The following is a 25,724-nucleotide window of genomic DNA, read 5'->3' as shown; positions in this document are numbered from 1 at the left end:
CAATATTTAGAGAGAATTTAGCATCGTTGCCGGGAGAGAGATTTTTAAACTGGCAGAATTAATGAAGCATTTGTGGATTTTCCCACGATATCCCAAATGAGCGAACGGTATCTAAGAAAATCCGTTTAAGTAGAACATTAGACGTTAGGCTAAGTTGTTGCAGGTGGCCTGTAGTCTCGTCTGTCTACGTTTAATTTTAGGACGACAGAAACTAGCCTCAGTTTAACCACTTTGGCGACTCGATTAGCAACACTTACCCTTCCGAAGCTGTCTTCAAAAATATAACATGTTCATTGCTTTCAACATAGGCTTCTTTTTAGAGGCGTTAGGCCGCTGCGCTGTTGATTTTACATTCCCTTACTTCCGACCACACCTCTGATATCGGATACCACCTGAAGCCCAGCGGAAGAGACGCAGAGATTATATTGTTTTAGAGGCTTCTGAAATAAAACTCATACAGCGGTATGAACGAGTGACTGGTTGAATTAATGCTTGTGTCGACTGCCTTTAAGAACTTGGGAGTCGTCAGCAAATCTTCAGGATGGGTTCAGACTCAAGCGTCAAATGTTTAACACAAAACTGAGTTTTATCACAACAGACTTAATCACGTGTAGCTAGCTATATGTGAATAAATGGTCTTAACATAATCAAGGTAGAAATAATCTGAATGGATTGTAGTTGATTTTCTTTAGGATACGACACTTTTACCTATACATTTATGCACATATCTGACAAGGTTTTGAAGTAAAACAAAAAAAAGTTTATTTAATTAGGCCCAAGATCCGTGGTGAAGAACATTGTCCCTCTTTTCTGTACATTGTACATGATATATTTCATAACCTGTCCAAGTAGTAGACCTATTCCAACATCAGAAGCATTGACCTAGCTAGTCTGGTTCCACAAAGCACACCTAAGACGATATTTTAAAACATTTTTGTTAAACAGACGGCAAATGCTACAAATTGTTCCCATAATGCCAAAAGGTTACACTTCCAATGGTAGACCTTGGCTAGACCTGAGAAATAGATATCTGAATTCAACCTATACAAAACGAGTACATATTCACCTAAAAGTAATACAAATTTAATATGGGGTTATGAAAAAATGGTAGTGCAATCTGTCCAGACTTACCATGGCCTCCTGCTTTTATGTGGTAGTGGAACTGCTTTAGCAGAATCAATTTTCTGAAAAATAGATAACCATACTGTCTCCATATCCATTAAAGTCATGAGCAATTTAATATAGGTTTTTGAAAAAATGGTACAGTAGAAACCAAATTTGCACTGGTGATAGGCAAAGTGTAGGCTAACTGTTTTGGCATTATGGGAAAATTCAGAAAAATATGTAACTATGCTTTCTCTTAGTTGAATGGGCATTTAAACATCATTATAAATACAAGGACTTCAGTAATAACTCAATTGGAAGTGGAATTTTCAGTCCTGGAGTTCCCCATGCCCTGCACATTTGACTAGTGATAACCCCTGTTTTAGCTGGCAAGTCAAGCTCTGTAATAAACCTCTAAGAAACAGAAAATCATTTCGCACAATGCTTATTAAGATGTTAAAATACATAAGAAATTGTGTTCAACGTAATGATGAAACTAAACTAGTTAAATCAAGTACACTGTATATTGTACTTTTAAATGTTGTAAAAATGCGTGTCTACATCAGAGCTCTTCAAAAATTACGAAAGTCTCCGTTTCTCTTTATCTATGTATGGAGCGTTAGTTTGCGGTGAGCAGCGAAATACCGTAAACTCGGCAATAAAACCAAACCTTCGGCTTTAAAGCGCGGATGGCTTGACCAGTACATATAAACGTACACGACAGCGACAGACTTCCCTCGGATTCAAGCAACATGTGGACGGCACAGTCGTTTGTGGTTAGTTTAGCAAACAAGCGAAGTAAATAGTGTGAATTGCTGGCAAAGTGTTGGAAAAAAATATATACAGAAACCTACTATAACGATTAGGTCTAGTTGTTTTATGATAACCACCCAAGGACTTGCGTAGGTTTTGTTTTTGTCATTTAACTAGCTCACCTAACCTAACCTAGCCACGATTAGAGGAATCCGGAGGGCACCGGCTACGTTACCTTCAACATTCAGCTGTATCGCTGTTTGATAAAAAGAGGAAAGCAGACCTCGGAAGGTGGCTAACTTGGCCAGCTGGCTCGTAGTCTGAAATGCAAACTGCTCGTTTCCAGCCCCTGAACCTTCATGGCTGTGTTCAGTAGTTTACAGCGTTAGCTCACTAGCTGCTAATAATATGTAAACTCTTAGCCAGCTATTAGTTTAAGGGTTTAAGTTGACAGAGTTCCTGTTAAAATAACTGCAATGTTATCGTAGTTATATGAAGATAACTGCACTGTCATACACCCAGTGTACCGTTCTAAAAGTGTGTGTGTTTGTAGCAAACGTGGCTGTGAGTTACGAGAGGATTCATGCCGACTGAAAATGACTGAAATACAGAGAAGCACCAGGAACTCAACAGGTAACTCCGTCGGCTGAGCTGTCATTAAAATAGTGGTGTCATAAGTGTGTGTTCCCCCCACAATTTTGTTGTACCTCAAGAGTTTCAACTTGACGATGAATTTGTCTTGAAGTGAGTACGCGTTTGTGTTTGTAAACCATCGCACACTGCTTAATTTATACGATATTGCCTGCTAAATGTTTTTTTTTTTCTACCTGTCTTCTTATCAGAAACTGCTAAAGTTTTGTTGGCTTGTTTTGCACTTTATTTAACTCCTTTCTGTTTTACTTCTCTTGACAGATCTAAAAAATGAGGATGGATATGAAATTTCTATTCCATTTGAAGACAATAGTACGGACCGGTCTAGTTTCTACAACCAGAATGACCATGTGTTTGGTGGTAAATTATTTATTTAGAATAACCATAAATGAAAGTGGGTTCTCATATAAAAATGTTTCAGAAGTTTAATCATTTAAAGTTTAATAACCAAATCTGAGCTTGTTTTGATAGCAGACCTTAACAAACCATTGTGCATATTTTAAATTCTAAAAAAATCTATTATACCAAAATAGTTATTAAACATTTTGCAGATTATATCAAAAACAGAACACATACAATTCTCTGCTCAAAAATCAAATTGGTTTATTCTCCCTAGATAGGAAATCTATCTTAAAAAATCTGAATCATATAACCCTGCTGGTTTGAACCTACCAAGATGGTCTTTGCAAATAATTCAGAATGTTTGGCACCAGATAATTGCTGATGCACACATCAGTCTATCGGGATGAAAACAAAACAATAAGCTTGTCTTACTTACAAATAAGATACCCAAGAGTAGCACTCATTTTACATCACAAGGGGAGATTATGGTAAAATAAATTGGTTATTGGTACTTTTATTTTAAGAATTTATATAGTTTGTCATATGTTTGCTCATTTATTGTAACAGCCAGGACAAAATGAGCTGTTTTTAATTATTCCAGCCCTGTGTACCACCTGACCCTACTACTCAGGTAGTCATCTTTACAAACAAGGGTTGTTGTAAATGACAAAAACATGAAACATAAATGTTTTCACTGAAACCCCAAACTGACAAAGTTCAGTGACAAAATGTATGTTACAAGAAATGAATGGAGCATCTATGCTATGTTCCCATGCTCTTTCTTTTAACAGTGACAGCTTCAGGCCAGCATGGCCCCTGCAATCCATACCTGCTGATCTCCAACCTTCGTGCCCAGCTGCACATCTCTCTGGAGAAGAACTCCTGGCTACAGAAACGCATTGAGGACTTGGAAGAGGAAAGAGACTTCCTGCGCTGCCAACTGGACCGTTTTATATTTACTACCAAGAGTCAGGAGAGAAAGGGTGAGCCATATCAGATGGGCACTGAGTAAACCTCATGCCAGTGAGCTTCCTGATGTTATAATGAAATCTCAACTATCACCCATATTGGATAGAATTCACTTTCAAGTTAATATATTTGTCATGTAATTTTAGATATTCAACCTGAGGTATTGCAGCAACCAACTCCGCAAAAGGCCCTCGCCAAGAGGCCCCCCACCTCTTCTCCTATGCCCATGACGACCCGCTCTGGTCAAATCCCAACACGCAGCCTAAACATAAAGCGGAGAAGACGAAGAGACGGCAGTGTCCAAGGTAGGTTACTCAGTCTGGTGGTATGTCCCAAATGACATGGATCATTGAAATCATTGGTTCTGTTTTAGATAAAAGTAAACTTCACATAACCCCTCTCTCCTCTTGCCCCCATCGCTACTGTGTGCCTAAAGACTTGCGTTCTTTACCACAATATTATGTTCAATAGTTCAAAAAGTGGCATCTTGCAAATCATGAGATTTGTGCAGAATCTATTCCAGCATATTCCTAATGCTGTGGTTCAATATGAATGCAACTAAGCCCTACAATCAGATTACAGGTCTACAGATATGTGGATTTTATCTTTTCAATAATGTGATGAAATCCTGCGCCTGGGGAAAATGTCAGTTTTATTTGTTGACTTTTTTGCTTTTTTTATTTGAAGCAACTTTAAAATAGTTTTCCTACACCTCAAATACCTCATTTGTCACAATGGTAAATTCATAACTTGAAGTTGGCCATTGGTTTTAAGTTAAGATGTTCTTAAGAATTTCAAGATGGACACTGTTTTGAAGTTAAGAAGTTTTCCTTGCTCTGCAAGAAGCATACATATGTGAGACTTACTTTGACTGCAGTATCATATTTGAGAGCCTGTGGGTAAATTTTAAACTTGTCTAACACTTTTTGTTTTTCTTGTAGCTGAGGGTAAATTTATCTAATTATTTAATCTAAATTATATAAAATCCATCATAATCTAATGATGGATCTATTTTTCTTGTTATTGTTTGGTATTATAATTGAAGTATTACTCCAATGATCCAGTTGTGATTTTTTAAATTTTTTTTTATACCAGTCACCTTACTGCAACTTGCAGTGGTGTTCTCTTGATTGTTGTTTGTTTGTTTGTTTGTTTGTTTAGGGGAAAACATATTATTGCTGATTACATCTTGCAGTAGGGAGAGCAGCGTGCATACTTGCTTGTGAGATACTGCTGGGGAGTAAAAAATGACACTTCTGCAAGTGCAGCTGTCTCCATCACTGGTTGCATCTTTCATCCTTGTTATATTGTTTGTCTCAAAATTTGGCTCAGTTTGAAAACTCTTTTCTTAGATGAAGAAGAGGAGGAAGTGATTGAGGCAGAAGAGTATCTGGAAGATGGTTATCTTGAAGAGGAGCAGTTTGTATCAAATGATGATGATGATGACTCTGACAGCAAAAGCTCCAGAAGGAACAGGGTGAGGTCAAATTGTGGGCAGATGAGAGTGAAAAGAACTCGGGTGTTCCGCATTGCACGTGGCATGGAGAGACAAAGAGGTGAGAAGACCAATGAATGCATTAATGCTCAACACTTTTTATTTATGATTTAGATTTTTATAAATTATTCATAATTGGCCAAATAAATGAGCTCTGGTTGATGCTGGAATATCTTGGTTTTGCTCTTGTTACTTTAATAGCATTTTCCTAGATTTCTGATATAATATGAAATATAATGATTTAATGTTGATTTCAGTGAAAGACCCTGCTGGAGTTCTGCTTCGCTACAAGAAGATTTTGGTTACTTACCAGAAGTTGAAGAGCATGTCCAGGGCTTTCCAGGTTCATGGGGTTGACCGTAACACTGTAGCTTCCACCACTCCCATTGCTGAGCTGCTCCTAGTTGCCCCAGAAAAAGTAGCAGAGGTTGGCGAGTTTGATTCCTCCAAAGAAAAGCTTCTAGACTATGCACGACGCTGCTACAAGACCCTTGATGAGACTGCTCATGCAAAGGTGCAGGCTTTGAAGAAAAACAACCTCCTACTGCCCATCTCTTACAGATTCAGAAACTGAGTCACCAAAAACATCTCATGATGTTTGCTGAAGTGAGTCATGGGCAGAGGAGCCAGTCATTCCAAGGTTGCTCTTTAGATAGTTCAGCATCTAAACAAAGAACTTTACTGGGTTTGTTTTTTCTACCTCAGCTGTGTCTTATTATTTGGAGTGAAGTACATTAAAAGTCCATGGTTTATGGTATTGCTTCTGATGCTGGTATTTATGTGATTGTGATTTATGGAACATGTATGTGATTGCTAAATGCTTGATTGTAAAAGAAGCAATGAAAGTGCCGCTCCTTTTTGTGGTTTTTGATTTGTGTATGACCGAGTTCATCCAATTGAGACAGTATGAGGTAGAAATCTGAATCATAAAATTGATGGAGACAATGTTGGTGAAGTGATTGAGGGGGGGGGGGGATGAGGAAAAAAAGTTTATGAAAAAAGTCAGTCACTGTATTTAAGGTCTATCTATATTTTTGTACATCTTTATTATTTGAGGAAAAAAAATACTGCTAACTTCCTCACTCCCAGGACAAATGTACATTTTCCTGGCAATAACACCCTTAAAGATAATTTTGGGAATCTTGTGAATTGTTCTGATTTATGTTTATTAAATGGGTATTGAACTAAGTTTGAAGACAAGAAAAGAAAGGGTCGTTATTCAAAATGGATATGTTTACTACCACTTCATCCATTAACAAATGTAGCTGGAAAGAAGGAATAGCAGTTATTCATGTTGCTGTCTGAATGAGTAGATTATATAAATGTCTAGCTTTCTCAGTTTGATGATACATTTTTAGTAGCTGATCTTGAAGTAGCTTGATGCCCTCAGATGGTAAAAATAAGCATGTTGATCTACTCTTTTTGTTGTATCGCTTACTCTTCGTAGCCACATATTAGTGTTGGGAGTTCAATCATGTTCAGCCCAGCAGGGTAAAAACCAGCAATGACTGGTCTTGGTTCTGAGAAACTATAAAGACACCATAGTGTAGTTATGCACTTCTGTTCATGGATGATTCCTGTAAACTGAAACAGATTTTAGTGATATATAATTTTTTTTTCCCCATAAATGGCTGCCTTAATATATTACACTGTGTAATAATGGGTCGGTAATCATGTTCATTATTTGGGTTTATGTAGAGAATGCACTATCCCCGTGACTTATTTTTGTTTATGCTTTTGAGCGCCTTTTCTTCTGAAGGGGATTGAGATGTGGGAGATGTTTTATTTTGCTTGTATTGTTTGTAATTTATTTTAACCCCCTCCCACCCTATGGTCTCAACTTCTACAGTGGTAAAAATGTATAACCTTGTCCAGTTAAGGTACTAGTACTTTGTAAATTTCTGGTGGTCATCAAAAGATTTTTTGCACTACCCATACTATTGACATTAATTTTCTTTTCCCATTTCTATGGGACTGTTTCCTCATAACAAGATAATTTAGCTAGGTGTATAACTTGAAGCAAAGATTCTTATGATATATATACTTCAGACTCAGAACACAAATATTGTTTATGGATAAAGTGAGCATGAAGTAATGTTAAAGAAACATACCAAAGTGGGCCAGCAATAAGCATTATTTGACAAGATTTTCAGTTAGGCAGCGTCTTAGATGGGGCTGAGCGCAAATCTATTATTCTTTTAATTCAGATAATCCATCAAATAGAGTCCTGCCATGTTAAACATTTTGGTGGGTAATCCATAATCCTGGATTCAGTTTTGGATGGCCTTCATTTGAAGACCAAGTTTGTAATTCTTGGTGGTGTCTGAATCCAAAGCCAAAATCATCATTTTCAAATCATAACATAACCAAGTTCCCTCTCTCCAGTTTTTGAATCCAGTAAGGTATTTTATGAATCAGGAGTGCGTGATTCACCATGTCAACTAAATGTTTTGTGTTTTCAGTAAGAATACCTTACTTCTGCACTCCTCACTCTGTTGCTTTTGGCTTGCTTGGATAACAGAAACTGGTTGTGAAATGACCCCAACTTCTTTGCTTGTATTAATGGGTAGAGAGAGTGTGGAGGGTGAGTGTAAAGCAGTGTTTCAAATGGGCTTCAGGAAAGCATATATAACATTCCTTTGCTTAGATTCATGTGATCCTATTTTTTCTCACTTCTGAAAGTATCTATAACTGCAAAGCTGTCACCTTCTTTATTATCATTAAAAGATACTGTTGTAAAACGTGCCGTGAGTTTCTAACTTAAAGCTGGGGGTTTTCTTATTCCATATGCTTAGTTGTTTGTGTTTAGACTTCTTAGCACCTTTCCAATAAGAATTTGTGTGTGTGTGTATGAGTGAAACTAGACTTTTTGGAGACTTTGAACTTACATGTTATTCACTAAAGTATTCACACTCCAAATTGTCAGGTGTATCATATTTGCTTTAATTATACTTGAGATGTGTATTTACAATACAGTTGGAGTCCACCTGTTCCATTTTGAAAGGACTGAACATAGTTTGTAAAGGCGCAGGACAAAAATCAAGACATGAATTATAGATATATGTGATCAAATTGTGGAAAGACAGATTAGGGTAAGGACATAAAACAATATCTAAATCCCTTGAGTATTACCAGGACTGCTGTGGTCTCAATTTTGAAACAGAAGAACCTTGGCATAACATTTACATTTTTGGCATTTAGCTGACACTTTTATCCAAAGCAACATACAATTATGATTGAATACAACTTTAGTAATTGAGGGTTAAGGGCCTTGCACAGGTGCCCAAAAGTGGTGGGATAAACCAGCAACTTTCCGATTATAAGTCAAGTACCTATATATATATATATATATATATATATATATATATATATATATATATATATATATATATATATATATATATATATATAGCATATAGCTGATAAGGGCGTGTTTCATGATGTAGTCACCTTGGAAGAAAACAACAACACCCCCTCCCCCTGGAATGTACCACCGACAAATAGCAGAGGGGCTCACATAACACAACATGAAGGAGCACACACAGGGTGATAATAATAAATATATGTAAGTTGCTCTGGGTAAAAGCATCTGCCAAAAGCTGAAAATTCTATCAATGGCTAGAAAAGGCAGGAATGATGAATAATATAGAGGCACTAACCATGGCAGCACAAGCACCAAGCACTAAAATAAGCAAGCAGTGGCAGAGGTGGTTTGTATATACAGACAGAGAAAGAGATTCAAAATTTTGTTTGGAGTTTTGGAGTTGTCTTGAGTTTGGAGGTCCTTCATCAGTTGTGCAAGCTTCACACACAGCCACACACATATGTGTAACACAACTCCGTGCCGTTAGGTGGCAGACATCAGTACTTTGTTTCTGCACGTAAGTGGTTGTATAGAAATAGAACATTTCCGCCAGCGCAAAGAAGTAAACCCGATGTAAAGCAGCTAGCTGGCTAACAGGCGAGATCAACGACGTTGAGTCAATTGCCTATTTAGTGTAGTGTTTGTAGACAGAGGATTACTATCTAAGACATCGAACTGTCTTTATATCATATATGTAAACAGACAAAAGTAGAATCATTTGCTAAGGGATTTGGCCACATTTGCGCCAAATCTGTCTCGCGGTTCAAGACCATTCTCGCGAGAGGTTAACGCTATCTAGCTGCCTGGCTAACTTAGCACGACGCGTACAACAGCATAAAGTGCTTTTATTGACTTTGTCGAAGATTGCTGCAGCTGTTTTATATACAGTTTTGAATATTGAGGCGACCTACGTTTCTCAATTTGTTGGTTTCAAATTGATCGTGTTTGACAGTCGAAGATTGATTTAATTTTTGAAGACAACTTGGCTAGCTAGCTGTTAAGATATCGGAGGTTACTTCAGTCGCTTCACGCGTTCCATTCATCCACCCGAACTCAAAATGTCGGATTTTGATGAATTTGAGAGACAGCTGACTGAAAATAAGCAAGGTGTGTATTCTGCAGAATGTTCAGTGCATCAATGTGAATTTATTATGGATGCATCTCTACACAATAGTTGCTAATGTGTAGCCAATTGACGCGTCTCTGTAAGTTAGTCATGTATGGTTCTTTGCTTACAAGCCAGGTTCTCTAAGCCTCTCGTACCAGCGAAGTTAACTGTCCACTCGTTCAAACATTGTGTCATGAATGAGTAATTCAAGCTTTGCAAACTGCATTTGGCTGCATTTATTTTTATAACACGTGGCACTGCCTCTTGGAATTTTTTACTGAATTAAAATCATAAAGAGGAGAGAATGTACGTTATGTTCTGTTGTAACCTGTCAAATAATTAACTATGGCTCATAAATCTTTCAATCTGTTAATATGGCTACCGTATCTACAGGTATTTACCGCAACAATACAAAAACTGATTTTACTCTTTCTGTACAGAGACTGGTATTTTTCAAGGTGGAACCAATAGGCTTGCAACTTGCCCATATGGCTCTTGCTGAGTACCATGGAGATAGTCCAGTTCAGTTTACTCTTATAACCTGTATCAGATCCTAATGGAGGACATATAGTTTGTCATCTTTAAATGATGCTGTCATTTAATGTTATGTTCTTAGTAACACAGGATGAGTCTGGGTCTGCATTAGAATCAGAATATCAGGCCTGTTTAAGATGTCAGAAAAGGGGAATTATTTCTAATGCTGCATCTGTAGCGGTTTATACGTTGTTTTTTAAAGAGATTAATCTTTGTCCTGGTGAAACTAACAGAATCCATTACTTCAGGACATGGCTTAATCAATTATTAAAATTTTACTCAAGAGTTTGAAATGCAAACTCTCGTTAAATGCAAAATGAATGGAAGCTGTTTGTCCTGGTTTCTAAGGTCAGACCACATGGTCTGATTTTGGCAGATAGTTTTTAGTTTTCTGTCTGCTCATAAACTGTCTATAAGGCTTCCAATGGGAGAATGCTGGTGTGTGTGGTGGAATAAGAGAGTTAATTCACAGCATGATTTTTAACCACTCTCATTCTCTTTCAATACAGGTGACAGTGTTAACGGCCATGGTGGGTATCAGTGTGGAATGCTCTGTTATACTTTTTGTTTGGAAAAATACACAACCTTCCTGTTCTGTTTTCCTTCTGATATTATTTACTTGTCTCCAGAATTATTAAAAAAACTGCCAACTTTCATTAGCTCTTAGATTTACACACATGGGTTTTAACCTTTTTTAATTTTAGGGCTCAGATGGGTCTTCTTTCTCCTCTTCCTCCTCCTCTTTTACTGTTGCCACTGCTGTTTTTCTCTTCAGCAGCACTGCATTTGCTTTCACCTACCGTCTTTGGGCACCTTCGTCCATATCCCACGCATGTCTCTGCTCTGTGAGCTCTGCATGTCCCGCACCTACTATCTGAGTCCCGTCTCCTCTCCTGTCCCTTTTAGAGCGGGACAAAGAGAACCGGCACAGGCGGCGGAGTGGTTCTCGCAGCCGCAGTCGGGAGAGGAAGAGGAGAAGCAGGGAGAGAAGGAGCAGGGAGCGGCGCAGCAGCAGCAAGGACCGCAGACATAGACGCAGGTGAGAGCTCACATGGCACCCCTGCTGTAACTGCTTTGCTGATAAGATCCTACTGGAATTTGTCACTGTTTTTCAACTCAGAGCTTGACTGAGCTACAGCTGCACAAATGGAGTAAGAAAACACTTATCTTAAGTGCACTTTTGTTAATTTCAGTGATATGATTTATATCTAAAGCGTCTTTACTCTGATGTAGTTAAAGGTTACAAACAATGTTATTTTGCTCTTTAATACTAGTAACACTCTTTATTGCTATACGTTTAACACCATTAAATATCACACCTTTAAAGAATAGACCTGTATGGTGCTTTAAACTTTTTTTTTTCATGAAATGTGAATTGTAGAGTTGAAGTATAAACTAGGCAATTATTTTCATACCCATACTCTAAATAAATCGAAATCATCAGAACATTTGGCAAATCTAATTTAAATATACCAAATTTGTCTTTATATCTGATTTGTTTTAAAACTGATTTCAGTAATAGAGCCTTTACAGAGCCTTTGCTGATATTATTCTCAAGTGTCTTTCTCAGAAAGGACATTTTTGAACACCTAATGAATACAAATAATTGAATGATGTTCACATTTTTGCTTCTGCAATTACAGAATGTTAGTGCAAATATTTAGTCTAAGGCCCATAACACAAATATTTATAGTTGGCTCAGTTTATGCTAATCATAACTTTGTTGCCTTGAATCTGTTTCCCTCAGTCATTCCCCACACAGGGAGAAGAAGAAGAAAGTGAAAAAGTACTGGGATGTCCCTCCTCCAGGTTTTGAGCACATCACACCCATGCAGTATAAGGCCATGCAGGGTGAGTAAAATGCCAAATTAATCTGACAGCAGGGCAAATCAAAGTTGACTTTAAATACTTGATGCTCCTTATCTTTCTCTCTTTGTGGATCTCTTGTTCTTGCCTTTCTTTGTAGTGAATCAACTCATCAATAATTTTTCATTCCTTAAATATATTTTTGCGTTCTCTATTGACAAATTGTGCTCTTAATCCTGTTTTTGCTCAGTTATTTTCTTGAACTGTTCCAATTTGCCTTTGTGTACTTTCTCTTCCTTTACCTCTTCTTGGTCAGAACCTAATTATCTACCCCCCCCCCCCCTTTAAAATACTAGCAAAAATATTGCTTATTTTTAAGTCAGAGGCAGTGTATTTTTGTCTTTTTCATGTTGTCACTTTATCTGCATTTTTTCTCTCTCTCTTTCGGTATCTCAGCGGCTGGCCAGATTCCTGCTACAGCCCTGTTGCCTACGATGACTCCAGATGGACTGGCCGTTACACCCACCCCGGTGCCTGTGGTGGGCAGTCAAATGACCCGCCAGGCTAGAAGACTTTATGTGGGTAACATCCCATTCGGCATCACAGAGGTGAGTGGCCACCGAGGTGTGTATGTCCATAAATCTGCACTAGTTACTACTTAAAGTTCTTCTTCTGCATTGCTTGTGATTTTGTTTTGGTATCAAATGTAAAGACCAGGAGGTATATACTTTCCAACCACTATGGTAGGAAAACCTCTCTACCTGCCTGTTTATGTAATTATCTGATTGGCCAATCATGTGGCAGGAGTGCAGAGCCTAAATTCCTGCAGACATGGGTCAGTGGCTTCATGTTCATGTCATGTTAAACATCACAATGGTGAGGAAATGTGATCAAAGTGACTTTATCCAGCCTCTCTAGCACTAAAAACCATGTAATGGTCAAGAGTATTTCAGAAACCACTTGAGTTCCAGGGATCTTTACACAGAACAGTGTAGAACATACACAATGGTGAAAGACCATCCAGTGAGAGGTTGTTCGGAGGGTAGAAACACATTTTTCCATTTATGGCATTTAGCTGATGCTTTTATCCAGAGCGACTTACAATTATGACTCAAGTACAACTTGAGCAATTGAGGGTTAAGGGCTTTGCTCAGGGGCCCAACAGTGGCAAATTGGCAGTGGTGGGGGTTGAATCTTTTGATTACAAGTCAAGTACTTTAACCACTGAGCTACCAGTGCCCGCAGCCCATTTTTGATGGCAGATGTCATAGGAGAATGGCCAGACTGAGTCAAGATGACAGGAAGACTATGGTTACTCAGTCCTTAAAAATAATGGTGAGTAGAAAAGTATCTTAGAACATACTACACTTTGAGCTTAGAGGCAGATAGTAGATCAACACAGTTTCACTCTTGTCAGCTTAGAAGAGGAATCTGAGGCAACAATGAGCTCAGACTCACCAAAAGTGGACTGTTGAAGACTGGAAAAAAGTTTCCTGATCTGATGAATATCTAGTGTAAAACGCAGATGGTATGGTCAGAATTTTGGAGTAAACAGGATGAATCCTTAAACCCAACCTGCCTTGTGTCAATATTTCAGGCTGGTGGTGTAATGGGGTGGGGGATGTTTTCTTGCCACACACTGGGTAGTTGAGCATGGTTTGAATGCTGCAACCTTTATTGGTTTTGTTGATGTGTAACGATCCCATGGGTTAAAAATGTACATGTGTATCAACCTTTTCCTTTTTTAAAGTTCGTGTTTTCGGTTTAGTGCATGCCCTGTTAAGGGGGGGCATGGTACACGAGCGTAGGGCTCATCCCTCACATAGTAGCTGGCGATGGTTGGGACTGATTGCCCGATGGGAAGGATGATCACAGATAGAAGACCATTGAAATTGCGTATCCCACGGACAAAACAAAGTCGGAAGTAGCAGGTCATGGGTTTGAAGAAGGAAAATGCGTCCACATTTTCTCCCTCGACTTTCGCGCATAGACAACGTAACGGGACTGTTGGATATATATTTTTTTTTTCCCTACCCCGGGGTACTATTGACTGTCAAAGAAACTTTCCCTGAATTTTACAGACTGTTTTCCACCCTACCTAAGGGAACAGTTGGGGTGAGCTTTAAACTGGAACAGAGAGAGACCGCCAAGTCTCCAGTTTTGACTTATCAAGCTTGCTAATCCAAATCTGGTTATGAGCGGTTTGTACTTCTCTGAGGGGTAATGTCGGATGAGCTGATATATAATATTATGGGGGAATACTTGTATAAAGTAAAACCATATAAAGTTGATGTACACACGTGTTGGAGAAAGGGAAGAATTAAATGTTTTAATTCGCAGCGTGAGTTCGTGTGTTCACAAAGTTTACATGGCTAAAATGTTAGTTGCGCTACCCTGTCCTTGTTTGTGTATGTGATAAAGTCCTGAGGGAAGCAGGGTGAACGTCACAAATGTTCATTCCTTTATGGGCACAGATTAACATCTAATAATGGCCACTACTTGCATGATAATATATGACAAAGCACATGTCATCTCATCTTAACAGGCAATCTACTTCAGAGGTCTCCCCAGTCACAAGATCTAAATCCAATACAGCACCTATAGGATGTGGTAGAACAGAGGACTGGGAACGTAGCCACAGCAATTGTGCGATATGTGAATGTCAGTACGGACTACAATTTTAAGGGAAAGATTCTATTGAAGAATTGAAGTTGCTGTAAAAGCAAATAGTTCCCCCCTCCATTTATTAGTATGGTGTTTCTCCTAAAGTAATTATGTATGTAAGAATTTATTATTATTGCTTTTGGGCTTCTCCCAGTACTGCCACCTGTTAGTGGTTTTTAAGTGTGTTCTGCACACATCAACCACCTTTAGAACATTTAGAACATTTAAATTTTTTTGGAGCACACTACCACCTGCTAGATTTGTTTAAGCCCATACCTTACTTTAAGATTCCCTAATGGGACAATATTTCCTGTTCATTTTCTTTGTGGTTTTTATCTTTAGGAATCCATGATGGACTTTTTCAATGCTCAGATGAGACTTGGAGGTCTGACTCAGGCTCCAGGAAACCCTGTCCTTGCTGTCCAGATTAACCAGGACAAGAACTTTGCCTTCCTTGAGGTGGGTTGTTGATGCTTTCACTCACCCTCTCATTTTGCTCTTTGAAATCTGTATTAAATTATTTATTTATTATTTTGCCATTCCTAAATTCTGAATAATTGATTGTTTAATGATCACCTTGCTAGTATTTGACTTTAAAGTGAAAGAGCAGATTTGTTGGCCAGAGGAGTCTGTACACCCCCCCCCTTGAGTCTTGGTTCCTCCAGGTTTCTTCCTTATGCTCTAGCTGCTATGTGACAACAGCTGTTGTAAAAAGTGCTATATAAATAAGTTTGACTTATTTCCACCCTCCACCCCCTTCAGTTTCGTTCCGTGGATGAAACCACGCAGGCCATGGCGTTTGATGGCATCATACTCCAAGGTCAGAGTCTGAAGATCCGCCGGCCGCATGACTACCAGCCGTTGCCGGGCATGAGTGAGAACCCGAGTGTGTATGTGCCAGGTGCGTCAACTCTGGAATACGTCTCTCGTACGTTTACTCTCTTTGGTTGACATTTTTTCCTTTAATATTTGTGTTGTCTAGTCATTAATTGCACAGCTTTGCAAGTCTTGTCAGAACATAAGGTGTATTTTGTTTGTTTGTTTTTTTTTTCTCCAAAAAAGTGGTCCTGTGGTAAATTCTTCTTCGTTGACTTTACCTGCAGTCATTTATTTATTTATTCATTGATTGATTTATTTAAAAAATGTGATAACATTTTATTTATTTATTTATTTATCTTGATCTCAACTCCAATTATGTAGAGGGTGGGGCTCAGTCTTATGTTTCAATTTGTTTGATGTTTTTAGCAAGGAAACCACAAAAATGGCTTTGATTTTGTTTTACCTATGTCAGTGTGCTGAATTATATATATTTAAGATATTTAATCCTGTACTTCACACTGTTAAAATATTTTACCTTCTGGTTTTCAGGAGTGGTGTCCACTGTAGTTCCTGACTCTGCTCACAAACTTTTCATTGGAGGCCTGCCCAACTATCTCAATGATGACCAGGTCTGTTTATACACTGAGCACCTCCACTATTCAGAAATGTGACCCTATTACAAGAAAGATATACAGCTAACATGACTAACAGAAAACTGTATTCAATCAAGAAGGGGAATAGGAGGATGTCTGTTGATTTTAGTAATAGTTCAATTTACTGATTTTTAATTGAATATACTTATTAACATTAGTGGAACAAATCTAAATTTCTGCAGTCTTTAATGGCTGTTTAAAACCTGTGCACAACAGTGAAAAGACATGACCATGTTCTACACCTCTTGACCACCATTGTGCTTTAGGTGAAAGAGTTGTTGACATCCTTTGGACCACTAAAAGCATTTAACCTTGTGAAGGACAGTGCCACAGGTCTCTCCAAAGGCTATGCCTTCTGTGAATATGTTGATGTCAACCTTAATGATCAGGTGTGTGGATGCCCTGTCGTTACAGAAAACCCTATCCTTATGCCTTAAAAATACTTTGTTATAACAATGTTGTTAAATATTGCACACGTTAATATGTGCTGTGTGTGAACATCAGGCTATTGCAGGACTGAATGGGATGCAATTAGGGGATAAGAAGCTCTTGGTCCAGAGAGCAAGTGTAGGAGCCAAGAATGCTACTATGGTAAGAAGATTCTGTCTAGGAATTTGGCCTTAAGAAAAAATACACTGACCAGAGTAATTTAAGGTTGTGTTTTGTCAGGAAATAAGTTGACTTGTGCCAGACAATTGTGCTTGCCCTTTATCTCTTTTGCTTTGTCTGAGTTACTTTTGTTGACGTGATGGAGTAGATGAAGCCAAACTAGGGTGACTCCATTGAGGAATCTGTTTGTCACTGCCTTTGTGTCTGCCTTTCCAAACAGACAAGTATAAATGAGACCCCAGTGACGCTGCAGGTACCTGGCCTGATGAACAGCTCTGTAAATCAGATGGGTGGAATCCCCACTGAGGTGCTGTGTCTCATGAACATGGTGGCTCCAGAGGAGCTGCTGGACGATGAGGAGTATGAGGAGATTGTGGAGGACGTCAGAGATGAGTGCTCCAAATATGGCCAGGTCAAGAGCATTGAGATTCCCCGGCCTGTCGATGGCCTGGAGGTCCCCGGAACAGGCAAAGTAAGAAAATATTTACACAACTTTACATTAGTCTTATCAAATGTACAACTATAGTAAAATGATGACTGCCATTTAGGAAACAAAGATACTAGTGTGTATGCAGGATGGCATGAAAGTACCTTCACCATGGATGTGACATTCTTGCACACAATTATTCTGCATGTCTTTAACCATGGTGTCCTCTTTCTTTCTACTCTCCAGATCTTTGTGGAGTTCACATCAGTGTTTGACTCTCAGAAAGCCATGCAGGGCTTGACGGGGAGGAAGTTTGCCAATAGAGTGGTGGTGACCAAGTACTGCGACCCTGATGCGTACCACCGCCGAGACTTTGGCTAGACAGAAATGATCAGGATCAAGAGACAAAAGAGAAGGCGGGAGCACAGTGGAGTGTCAAGGCAGAATGAATAGACAAAGTAGATGACTTTTCTTTTTCTTTTTTTTTTTTTTTTAGTGCAAGTAAGAAGTGGAATTTCTTTTAAAGGGGGTGTAAAGATTAGTACATTGCAAACAGCTGTGGCAGTGTGAGTTTGTATTTTAAGAAAGCAGGGAAGAGGTAGTTAATCATTTTCTTTTTTGTTTGTTATTCTTTGTTTTCTTTAACTATACATCAAACTATTGTTAGGTGATTGGAAATAATGACATGGCTCCCTAAAATAGAAAATGGTGACTGGCAAAAATTAGGGCAAATGTGTTTTTCACTTTACAAAACAAGAGGCCGAACACCAAACAGAGAAGTCATCTTTGATCCGTCACTCTTTATTCATTACTTTTCTTGGTTAGGGAGCTGACTTCATTGTTTCTGCTACTCTCACGTTCAGCTGTTTCTGTCTCCAGATTTGGGTTTGTTTAAACCATGGGTTAGATTCTACCCAGCTTTGCTTGTCTTTTCCAGTACACATCGCTGTCTCTTTCAATGGCAATGTTATGTCAAGTCTCCTGTGGCGCCTTTGTCTCTGTGTGAATTTGAGTATAATAGCCCTCTTTTGATAATAAAGCTGTTGAAAGTATGTTCATTTCTTGCTGTGATCCATTGGTGTCCGATGGCAGGTTTGAAGTAGTTTGCATGTCAGCAAACTGATTCAGGTAGCACTTAAAATGTCTGCAGTGTGTTATTTACTGGAGTGTTTTCTTATAAACCTATCTACTGCAGCATTTACCATATGAAGCATATAAACTAGCATTCTAGATTCAAAATGTGCAGTTGTGGTTGAAGCAGCATGATTCAAAAGTCGTTCTTTTTCCCATTACAAGTTTTCATCCTGTTTTGTAATAGCTAGAATTTATATTAAAAGCAAAATGTGCAGTCTCCCCATTAAAACTGAGCAAAATAATGGGAAAATTGGTATTTTGTGAAAGTAAAAACACATTTTGTGTAGCCTAAACTTAAAATTTAATTGGCATTGGAGGCATTATCACTGTAAAATGATGTCTAAGCATAACAAAGATATTTCTCCTGTGTCTTTAGTGTATCAAGTTAAATGTGTATAAACAAAACTGGCCCTGGACCTAAATCTTCAGGGTTATTACCATTGTACTAGGTTTTGTTTCACATTTGCCTTCATTAAGTAATTATTATTATTTTTTAAAATCTCAATTGTTTCTACATATGATGCCCATAATCAAATCATAAACTATGTATTCTTAATTTAGTAATTAAACAGGTATTACTGAGATGTGAAAAAATGAAGGCAACTGAAATCTTTTTAGATGAGAAGGCGCACATACCATACTGAATTTGAATTCACAGAGTTGTACAAAAATTAAACCAGTGGTTTAGAAACAATTTATAACTATGTCTAAGTGGATCACACCAACATATCACAGAAGAACCTGATGTGATGTTTTTTTCTCTCTTTTCTTGTTGAAAGATTGTGCCAGTAAAAAAAACTTCTGTTTAGTGTATATGAAGCAGTGAATGAAAATGTTTTATTTGTTTTTGTTTGTCATCTATTTCTGACACAAATACCCCAAAACAATGAACAATTTCTTCCTGTATATAACACCACTGTCATATATAAAAGCATTAAAGGATTGAAAACATCCACCCTCAATCTAGACAAGTACATAGAACACTGCACCTCCAATGTACAATAAACCAGATTAAATTTACTCAATTTACTATTTAACATCCTAATAACCTGTGGATAAAAACTGGTTTTAAACTTTGTGGTTCTAGCATGCAGACAGCAGTATCTCTTTTCTGATGAAAATGGTAAACTAAATGCAGAATGAGAGGTTTCCCTCAGGATATTCTGTGCTCTGAACTGACAGTAAGTTGTGTAAAGGTGGTGTAAAGCAGTGAAGCAGTCTGAGCTTCAGATGTCTTCACAATCTTACCTATGCCTTTACATTCTGAACTTGTGGTGCATCCATACATACTGTAATACAATGACTTAAAATACTCTCTACAGTACAGTGATAAAATCCAATTAGGCAATTGTACCTTTTAAGTCTCAGAAAGTACATTCCCTGTCATGCCTTCCTAATCACAGACTTAGAATGATATCCCAGGTCAGATCCTTGGATATGTGTACACCCAGATACTTCTAATTCTTTATGACCTCCACAGTCTTACCGTTTATCACATGAGCGTTATGTGCATTATTTTCTTTCTAAAATGAACAAGCACTTTAGTTTGTATTAATGTTTAGTTCCAATTATTACAGTTGCTCCACTCTACTAGACTTTACACTTCAGCTGTGTAGCCTGTTTTAAGTGTTAAGTTTGCATTCACCGGATTCCGCTGGGTTTGGTAAAAAAGGTAGATCCTCAGAATAATTTATAGTTTTATTGTAAACAGTTGGGATTCATGCACAGAGGCGAACTGAGCATTTCAAGTACCCGGTACACCTTTAACCTCGTATTGTACACCAACCATCATGCGAATTGCACGGAAGCTGTCAATCTGTGCCGCTAGATAGACAGTCAACTCCAACCAATGAAAAATAAATGATGAGAGTAACCATCCAATAGCGGAGAAGGCGGGGCCAGGGCCTCCGGTGGAGGAGGTGTTCCTGGTGGCCATCTTTGATGCGCGAAGTGATTGTTTGTCGAATAGAAATAGTAAGAAATAAAAATAAAGCCTGAAAAGTTGGGAAATTGTGGTTGGAACTAAAGGTGAAATAAAGAGGGAAAGTGAAACTCAGGAAAATCAGGTAAACAGCCTCGTCCAGGAGGAGCATCACTCAATCTACATGCTTCTTTTTTTCTTTCCCATTTGTACCCCAGCCAAACGCGTCGCCGGTCGCGTAACCCGGAGACTCATAGAGGCTCCCTAGCTAGTGAGGAGCAAGCGCTATAACTTCCCAAACTAATGACCGTTTTACTTCGACATTTTGGCAATCAAAACAAAATTTACCACTGACTAAGTTTGAACTCTGTGTTCTCCTCCCTGCAGAGCCACATGCATGTAAAGCCAGACCTAACGCGGCATAGTTTCATTTTGGTTAAGTCTTGTCTAGTCGGACCGAAGTCACACGAACATGTTTCAGTTTCATGTTAAGCGTACTTTATTTGGCCTGTAAGTACTTGGTCTTTATTTGGGCTACACGTCCAGGCAGAATGCGGTCAGTGTTTGTGCAAGTCCACTTTAACGTGGACAAACCCATCAACTGCATCGATGGGACGCGCTACTCATCTCGTGTCTGAACTTATGTTCTGTTGTTCTCTTAAAATGTGTAAAACTCATCAGACACGCACCTTAGTCCGCACGATGAAAGATGGTTACAAAGGTTCTGCAGTCTCCGAACGAAATAAATCTTTTTTTTGCTGTTGCCTTCGTGCTATTTTCAGGGACAAAGTTTGTCGCCGCATAATGGTAATTGTAGGGAATGTGTCCTGTACAGTCTGATCTCATACTGTCTTAAATGATTATCATTAAATCTAGGAAAGCAAGGGACAAGCTAAATGTTCAGTAAAATGGAGCATAAGAAATTCTGAATGAAAAGTGAGTACAAGTTGGCCAAATATTTATTCTTAGGGAATGCAGTTCCTCTTTTACTTTCTGACTCTACTGATTTTTCATACATATACTAACATGTCATTCCATGGGTAATCAGTTGCACCATTGCTGCTATGTAAATGTATCCATTCATATTGAAAGTAGTCAGCATTTAATGCATGTTTAGTTTGGGACAATTGAGAATTTTCCTCTGAAAACATCTTTCCTGATTTTTGCTCTTTGTATCTGTACATTGTAATATAGCTAACTATTCAAAGCATGGCATTACTGGACATTATTCTCCATTTATGCTATTACTATATGTCATATATGAAAGCAGAGGTGTATTAATGTGTATTGTCTACAACGGCCAACTCTACTGTATGCCTAACCCTAACCTCAGTATTAGTGTTTAAGGTAATCTTACACTTAATCCTGATCTCCCCGTCTCACTGATTTTATGGGCATATATCATAAAGGAATTATTAGCAGGGTAATGTGACAACAGACATCCATGTTCCAGACTCTGTGCTATGAGTGTATAGCGCGTTGAATATATTGTTAACAGATCACTTTGACTTTCTGTATAAAAGTTTCACATGGGCAGAAGACTGAAGGGCCTTATCTAATGAGTGTTTGTTATTCACTATGTTGTAATTGTGTTTGAACTTGATTGTTCTGTGATTTAGATTTCACCTGGCTGGTTAAAGGTAATAAGCATTATGGGCAGACTGTTTAGTAGATTTCTTTGTGATAAGTGAATGTTAGTGTATTAGGTTATTAATATTTCATGGTGATCTCTGTATTAGGGTCATGCATTATGACATTAACGTTGACCTATTTTAGTAGTAGGACTTTAACTTGCTGGAGAAAATAAAGAGGCACATACCACACCTGCCTTGCTAACTGATCCCAACAATAGAACATTAAATTTCACAATATATTCTATATTCTAACTGTCACTGGACAGAAAGTATTGATTAAAACATTTAATTACCAAGTCTGTCACCTTAAAATAGCTGAAATAACATAGAAGTTCCATGCTGTACATAAAAGTTCCATGTGTTTGAAGCAACGTATTTGAAGCAACATTTGTCAAATTCTAGTTGGCTCACTACACCACAAGACTGACAGCTTTGTTTGAGAATGTCATACGTGCACACGTGTGACCCTTGACTTACAATATAAGCATTTTCCCACATGAACACTATAATACAGCTGTTAATTACGATTCTTTTTGTGTAGACTGTTGCTGTAAAAAAACTATTTATGAAGCACTGGATAATTAAGATTGTTACAATTTGTAATTGAGTTGCTATTTTTTTCATAAAAAGAAATGGAATGGTTGCATTGTAATAGTTCAGCCTCATGTATTACTACTGGGCCTGTATTACAGCATGTACTACTGGAAATGTATATTGGAACAAAAGTCAATGCAGTAGTAATATCACTTTTTATGTTTATTGTATTTATGCTTGTAAATGTGTAATTATATATATGTATGCACACACACACACCCACACACACACACACACCCACACATATATATACACACACACTCACACACATATATGCGCTACTGTTAGTAAGTAATTCTCTGCATGTGTTAATCTCCAACAGTGAAAGAAGGCATGAAGACAGCATCCTAGTTAAGTCATGGCTGATAAAAGAAAATTACAAGGTGAGTGTCATAACCAGAAAAAATATTTTTATTTGAGCCATTGTGTGATTTACCCTTCCAAGTTGATTGATATTTCACATGTGCTGATTGCAACATGGATCAGAGTTTTAAGTGTGTTTCATACTATCCATTGCTTTTGTCAGCCATCATCATTCTACATGCTCATCCCTTGCTACTAAACTATGAATGAAGTGTCAAAACTAAGAATTAGACATTTGTCAAAATCAAAACTAGGCTTTTGCGATTGTCTGATCTGATTAAATAATTGTGCACAGTTGTAAGATCATGTTCCCACCACAACAAAAACAATGTAAATTGGGTGCATTTACTTCAGCTTGCCTGAAGCAGTCTTAAAAAACATCTATGAGGGTTCATTGACAGGAAAGGAACATATAATAACAGGCTGTATAGACCTTATTCTATATTTGCAGGTTCTATATTTGTAGTAATAAGAGACCATATATTTGGCTTTCTGAAGCAAAATGATAACAGAGGTGCCAGTTAGCCCTTCTTGTGGGTAAACCAGTGGCATTTCTTATTTTATGAAACAGTTTCCCTCTGGGACTAAATACATTTGGCAGCTTAGGGGAAGTTTGTGCTGGCGATAATTTAGTCATTTTTTCAGTATGGTTAAAATTGTTCTAATTGCTGTACAAAGCAGTCTGATCACATGACTCATTATATAATATTCACTGCTTCAATGTGTAGTTTGTTTATTTAACAAATGTGGTTTCAGGTCCTTATCTCTTTATTGCCAAAAGTTTCCTAATAATATTTTAACACATTGTTATACATAATAACTATGTTGAAATACATTTATTATCTTAGAGCTATTATATTTTATTATCTTAGGCCTCCATAATAATTTCAGTACAAGCTACTGGACATTAAGTCATTTTCTAGGGTGTCCAAGTTTAGAAATGATCCTAAGGCATCCTAACTATCCTAACGTATCTGGTATATCCAAAAATGTAAAAAATTAACTTAGGATGGAAGTGAATTCTCATCCCAAAAAAATCTCATTTTATAGAAATTTAAGGCATCATCAGTATGTTTTAAATTATCCACTTCTGTGTTTTGATGTTTTTGATTTCTGAAGTTTGTAGTAAGTCTGTAGTTTGTTTACATTTGCTATCATGCTATCTGTTTAACAGGCTTTGTAAATGTAAGTTTAAGTAAATTTAAGTTGTCATATCTGCCCTGTGCACAATGCCAAAAATTTTATGTATATATACATTTCAGTGTTCCGTGTATATCTATGAGGGATATATGTATTATTGAACTAATATGAGATTTACACTATAGCAGTGGAATAAAATAAAATAAAAAACATTTCTAGTTAACAAGTTTCAGATGTTTGCTGACATTTTAAAAAAAACTGAATTTTAGGACTTTACATTTATTTCTGCTTACATAAATATGTAACATTTATGGGAGCAGTGGTAGCTCAGTGGTTAGGTTACTCAGAAGGTTGCCAGTTCAAACCCCACCAGCACCAAGTTGCCACTGTTAGGTCCCTGAACAAGGCCCTTAATCCTCAGTTGCTCAAGTTGTGTTCAGTCATAACTGTAAGTCGCTTTGGATAAAAGTGTCAGCTAATGCTGTAAATGTATGTGTCTCTACGAATGTCTCTCTGAATTCCCTCTCAACTCTTGCTCTGTTCTCAGGTGAAATCGATCGATGTCTAAAAAAAGTAGCAGAAGGAGTGGAGCAGTTTGAGGACATCTGGCAAAAGGTACTAGTCATGTTTGTCCTTTATCTACACTCAACCCTTCGGGGTTGTGTTTTTGTATTTGTGAAAGCTCCTTAGTTTACTTTCATTGGTAACATATAAGTAATGGCATACAAGCAGGGGAAGAGTGAGAGAGAAGTGGTAAAGTAATACCAAATCTGTTTACAAATAATTACAAATGAATGTGTGTTGGGCTGTGAAGAAAAATCTGTTATTTTTTTACTCTACCTCCTGTCTTTGAAAAAATTAATTTGTAGTGGTGAGCAATGTGTTCCCCTTTGTAGTGGTCAGTAATGTGTGCGTCTCTGTAGTGGTCAGTAATGTATGTGTGTGTATGTATGTGTGTGTGTGTGTGTGTGTGTGTGTGCCTTTGTAGTGGTCAGTAATGTGTGTGTGTGTATGTCTTTGTAGTGGTCAATAATGTGTGTGTGTATGTGAGTGTGCACCTTTGTAGTGGTCAGTGGTGTGTGTGTGTGTGTGTGTGTGTGCGCGCGCATGTGTGTGTGCCTTGTAGTGGTCAGTAATGTGTGTGTGTGCGCGTGTGCGTGCCTTTGTATTTTGTAGTGGTTGGTTGATGTGTGTGTGTGCACCTTTGTAGTGGTCAGTAATGTGTGTGTGTGTGTGTGTGTGCGTGCGCGCGCGCGTTGTAGTGGTCATTAGTGTGTGTGTGTGTGTGTGCGTACCTTTCTAGTGGTCAGTAATGTGTGTGTGTGTGTGTGTGTGTGTGTGTGTGTGTGTGTGTTCGCGCGCCTTTGTAGTGGTCAGTAGTATGTGTGTGTGTGTGTGTGTGTGTGCCTTTTAGTGGTCAATGATGCGTGTCTCTGTTTGTGTGTGTGTGCACCTTTGTAGTGGTCAGTGGTGTGTGTGCGTGTGTCCGTGTACCATTGTAGTAGTCAGTAATGTTGTTTGTGTGTGTGTGTGTGCGCGTGCCTTTGTAGTGGTCAGCAATTTATTTTGTGTGTGTGTGTGCACATGCCTAGTAGTGGTCAGTAATGTGTGTGTGTGTGTGTGTGTGTGTGAGTGTGTGC

The 25,724-nt window shown here is 38.1% G+C and overlaps 3 protein-coding genes across 8 annotated transcripts in view; all 3 read left to right on the top strand.

Moving 5' to 3' along the window:
- Positions 1 to 1,854: 1,854 nt before the first annotated feature.
- Positions 1,855 to 8,016, top strand: ccdc106b (coiled-coil domain containing 106b). 2 transcript variants are annotated; one of them, XM_026996606.2, is made up of 7 exons: positions 1,855 to 1,880; positions 2,411 to 2,490; positions 2,770 to 2,868; positions 3,642 to 3,833; positions 3,966 to 4,124; positions 5,172 to 5,375; positions 5,572 to 8,016. In XM_026996606.2, the coding sequence occupies exons 2-7, from the start codon at positions 2,454 to 2,456 to the stop codon at positions 5,886 to 5,888; spliced, it is 1,008 nt and encodes a 335-aa protein (XP_026852407.1). In that variant the 5' UTR covers positions 1,855 to 1,880; positions 2,411 to 2,453; the 3' UTR covers positions 5,889 to 8,016. The 2 variants fall into 2 exon arrangements, with proteins under 2 accessions (XP_026852407.1, XP_035384686.1); XM_035528793.1 differs by lacking the exon at positions 1,855 to 1,880 and adding an exon at positions 2,091 to 2,148.
- Positions 8,017 to 9,216: 1,200 nt separating this feature from the next.
- Positions 9,217 to 18,350, top strand: u2af2b (U2 small nuclear RNA auxiliary factor 2b). 4 transcript variants are annotated; one of them, XM_026996603.2, is made up of 12 exons: positions 9,217 to 9,785; positions 10,830 to 10,850; positions 11,227 to 11,359; positions 12,068 to 12,171; positions 12,583 to 12,734; positions 15,133 to 15,249; positions 15,553 to 15,691; positions 16,159 to 16,238; positions 16,529 to 16,651; positions 16,767 to 16,853; positions 17,092 to 17,343; positions 17,545 to 18,350. In XM_026996603.2, the coding sequence occupies exons 1-12, from the start codon at positions 9,737 to 9,739 to the stop codon at positions 17,677 to 17,679; spliced, it is 1,392 nt and encodes a 463-aa protein (XP_026852404.1). In that variant the 5' UTR covers positions 9,217 to 9,736; the 3' UTR covers positions 17,680 to 18,350. The 4 variants fall into 4 exon arrangements, with proteins under 4 accessions (XP_026852404.1, XP_026852402.1, XP_026852405.1 ...); XM_026996601.2 differs by having other exon boundaries at positions 15,553 to 15,718; XM_026996604.2 differs by lacking the exon at positions 10,830 to 10,850.
- Positions 18,351 to 20,358: 2,008 nt separating this feature from the next.
- The window catches only part of cnot3b (CCR4-NOT transcription complex, subunit 3b), a 33,135-nt gene continuing 27,769 nt past the window's right edge, over positions 20,359 to 25,724 (top strand). For both annotated transcript variants that reach the window (XR_004776385.1, XM_035529211.1), the window contains exons 1-3: positions 20,359 to 20,498; positions 22,904 to 22,964; positions 24,632 to 24,699. Coding sequence is in view for 1 of the 2 variants with exons in the window: in XM_035529211.1 (XP_035385104.1) it covers positions 22,940 to 22,964; positions 24,632 to 24,699 (93 nt within the window). In the remaining variant the exon portion in view is untranslated. The remainder of the gene's footprint in view (positions 20,499 to 22,903; positions 22,965 to 24,631; positions 24,700 to 25,724) is intronic.

This window comes from Electrophorus electricus, chromosome 8 (genome assembly GCF_013358815.1).
Source record: "Electrophorus electricus isolate fEleEle1 chromosome 8, fEleEle1.pri, whole genome shotgun sequence".
NCBI lineage: Eukaryota > Metazoa > Chordata > Actinopteri > Gymnotiformes > Gymnotidae > Electrophorus > Electrophorus electricus.
This window is presented reverse-complemented; position numbering and strand designations above follow the sequence as displayed.

What these genes read in the sequence shown, in the direction of transcription:
- ccdc106b (XM_026996606.2), top strand. Translation starts at nt 2,454, where the DNA reads ATGACTGAAATACAGAGAAGCACCAGGAACTCAACAG. An exon ending in CAAGAGTCAGGAGAGAAAGG is followed by an intron (nt 3,834 to 3,965) that starts GTGAGCCATATC and finishes ATGTAATTTTAG; the next exon opens with ATATTCAACCTGAGGTATTG. An exon ending in AAGAGACGGCAGTGTCCAAG is followed by an intron (nt 4,125 to 5,171) that starts GTAGGTTACTCA and finishes CTCTTTTCTTAG; the next exon opens with ATGAAGAAGAGGAGGAAGTG.
- u2af2b (XM_026996601.2), top strand. Translation starts at nt 9,737, where the DNA reads ATGTCGGATTTTGATGAATTTGAGAGACAGCTGACTGAAAATAAGCAA. An exon ending in TGACAGTGTTAACGGCCATG is followed by an intron (nt 10,851 to 11,226) that starts GTGGGTATCAGT and finishes TGTCCCTTTTAG; the next exon opens with AGCGGGACAAAGAGAACCGG. An exon ending in ATGTCAACCTTAATGATCAG is followed by an intron (nt 16,652 to 16,766) that starts GTGTGTGGATGC and finishes TGTGAACATCAG; the next exon opens with GCTATTGCAGGACTGAATGG.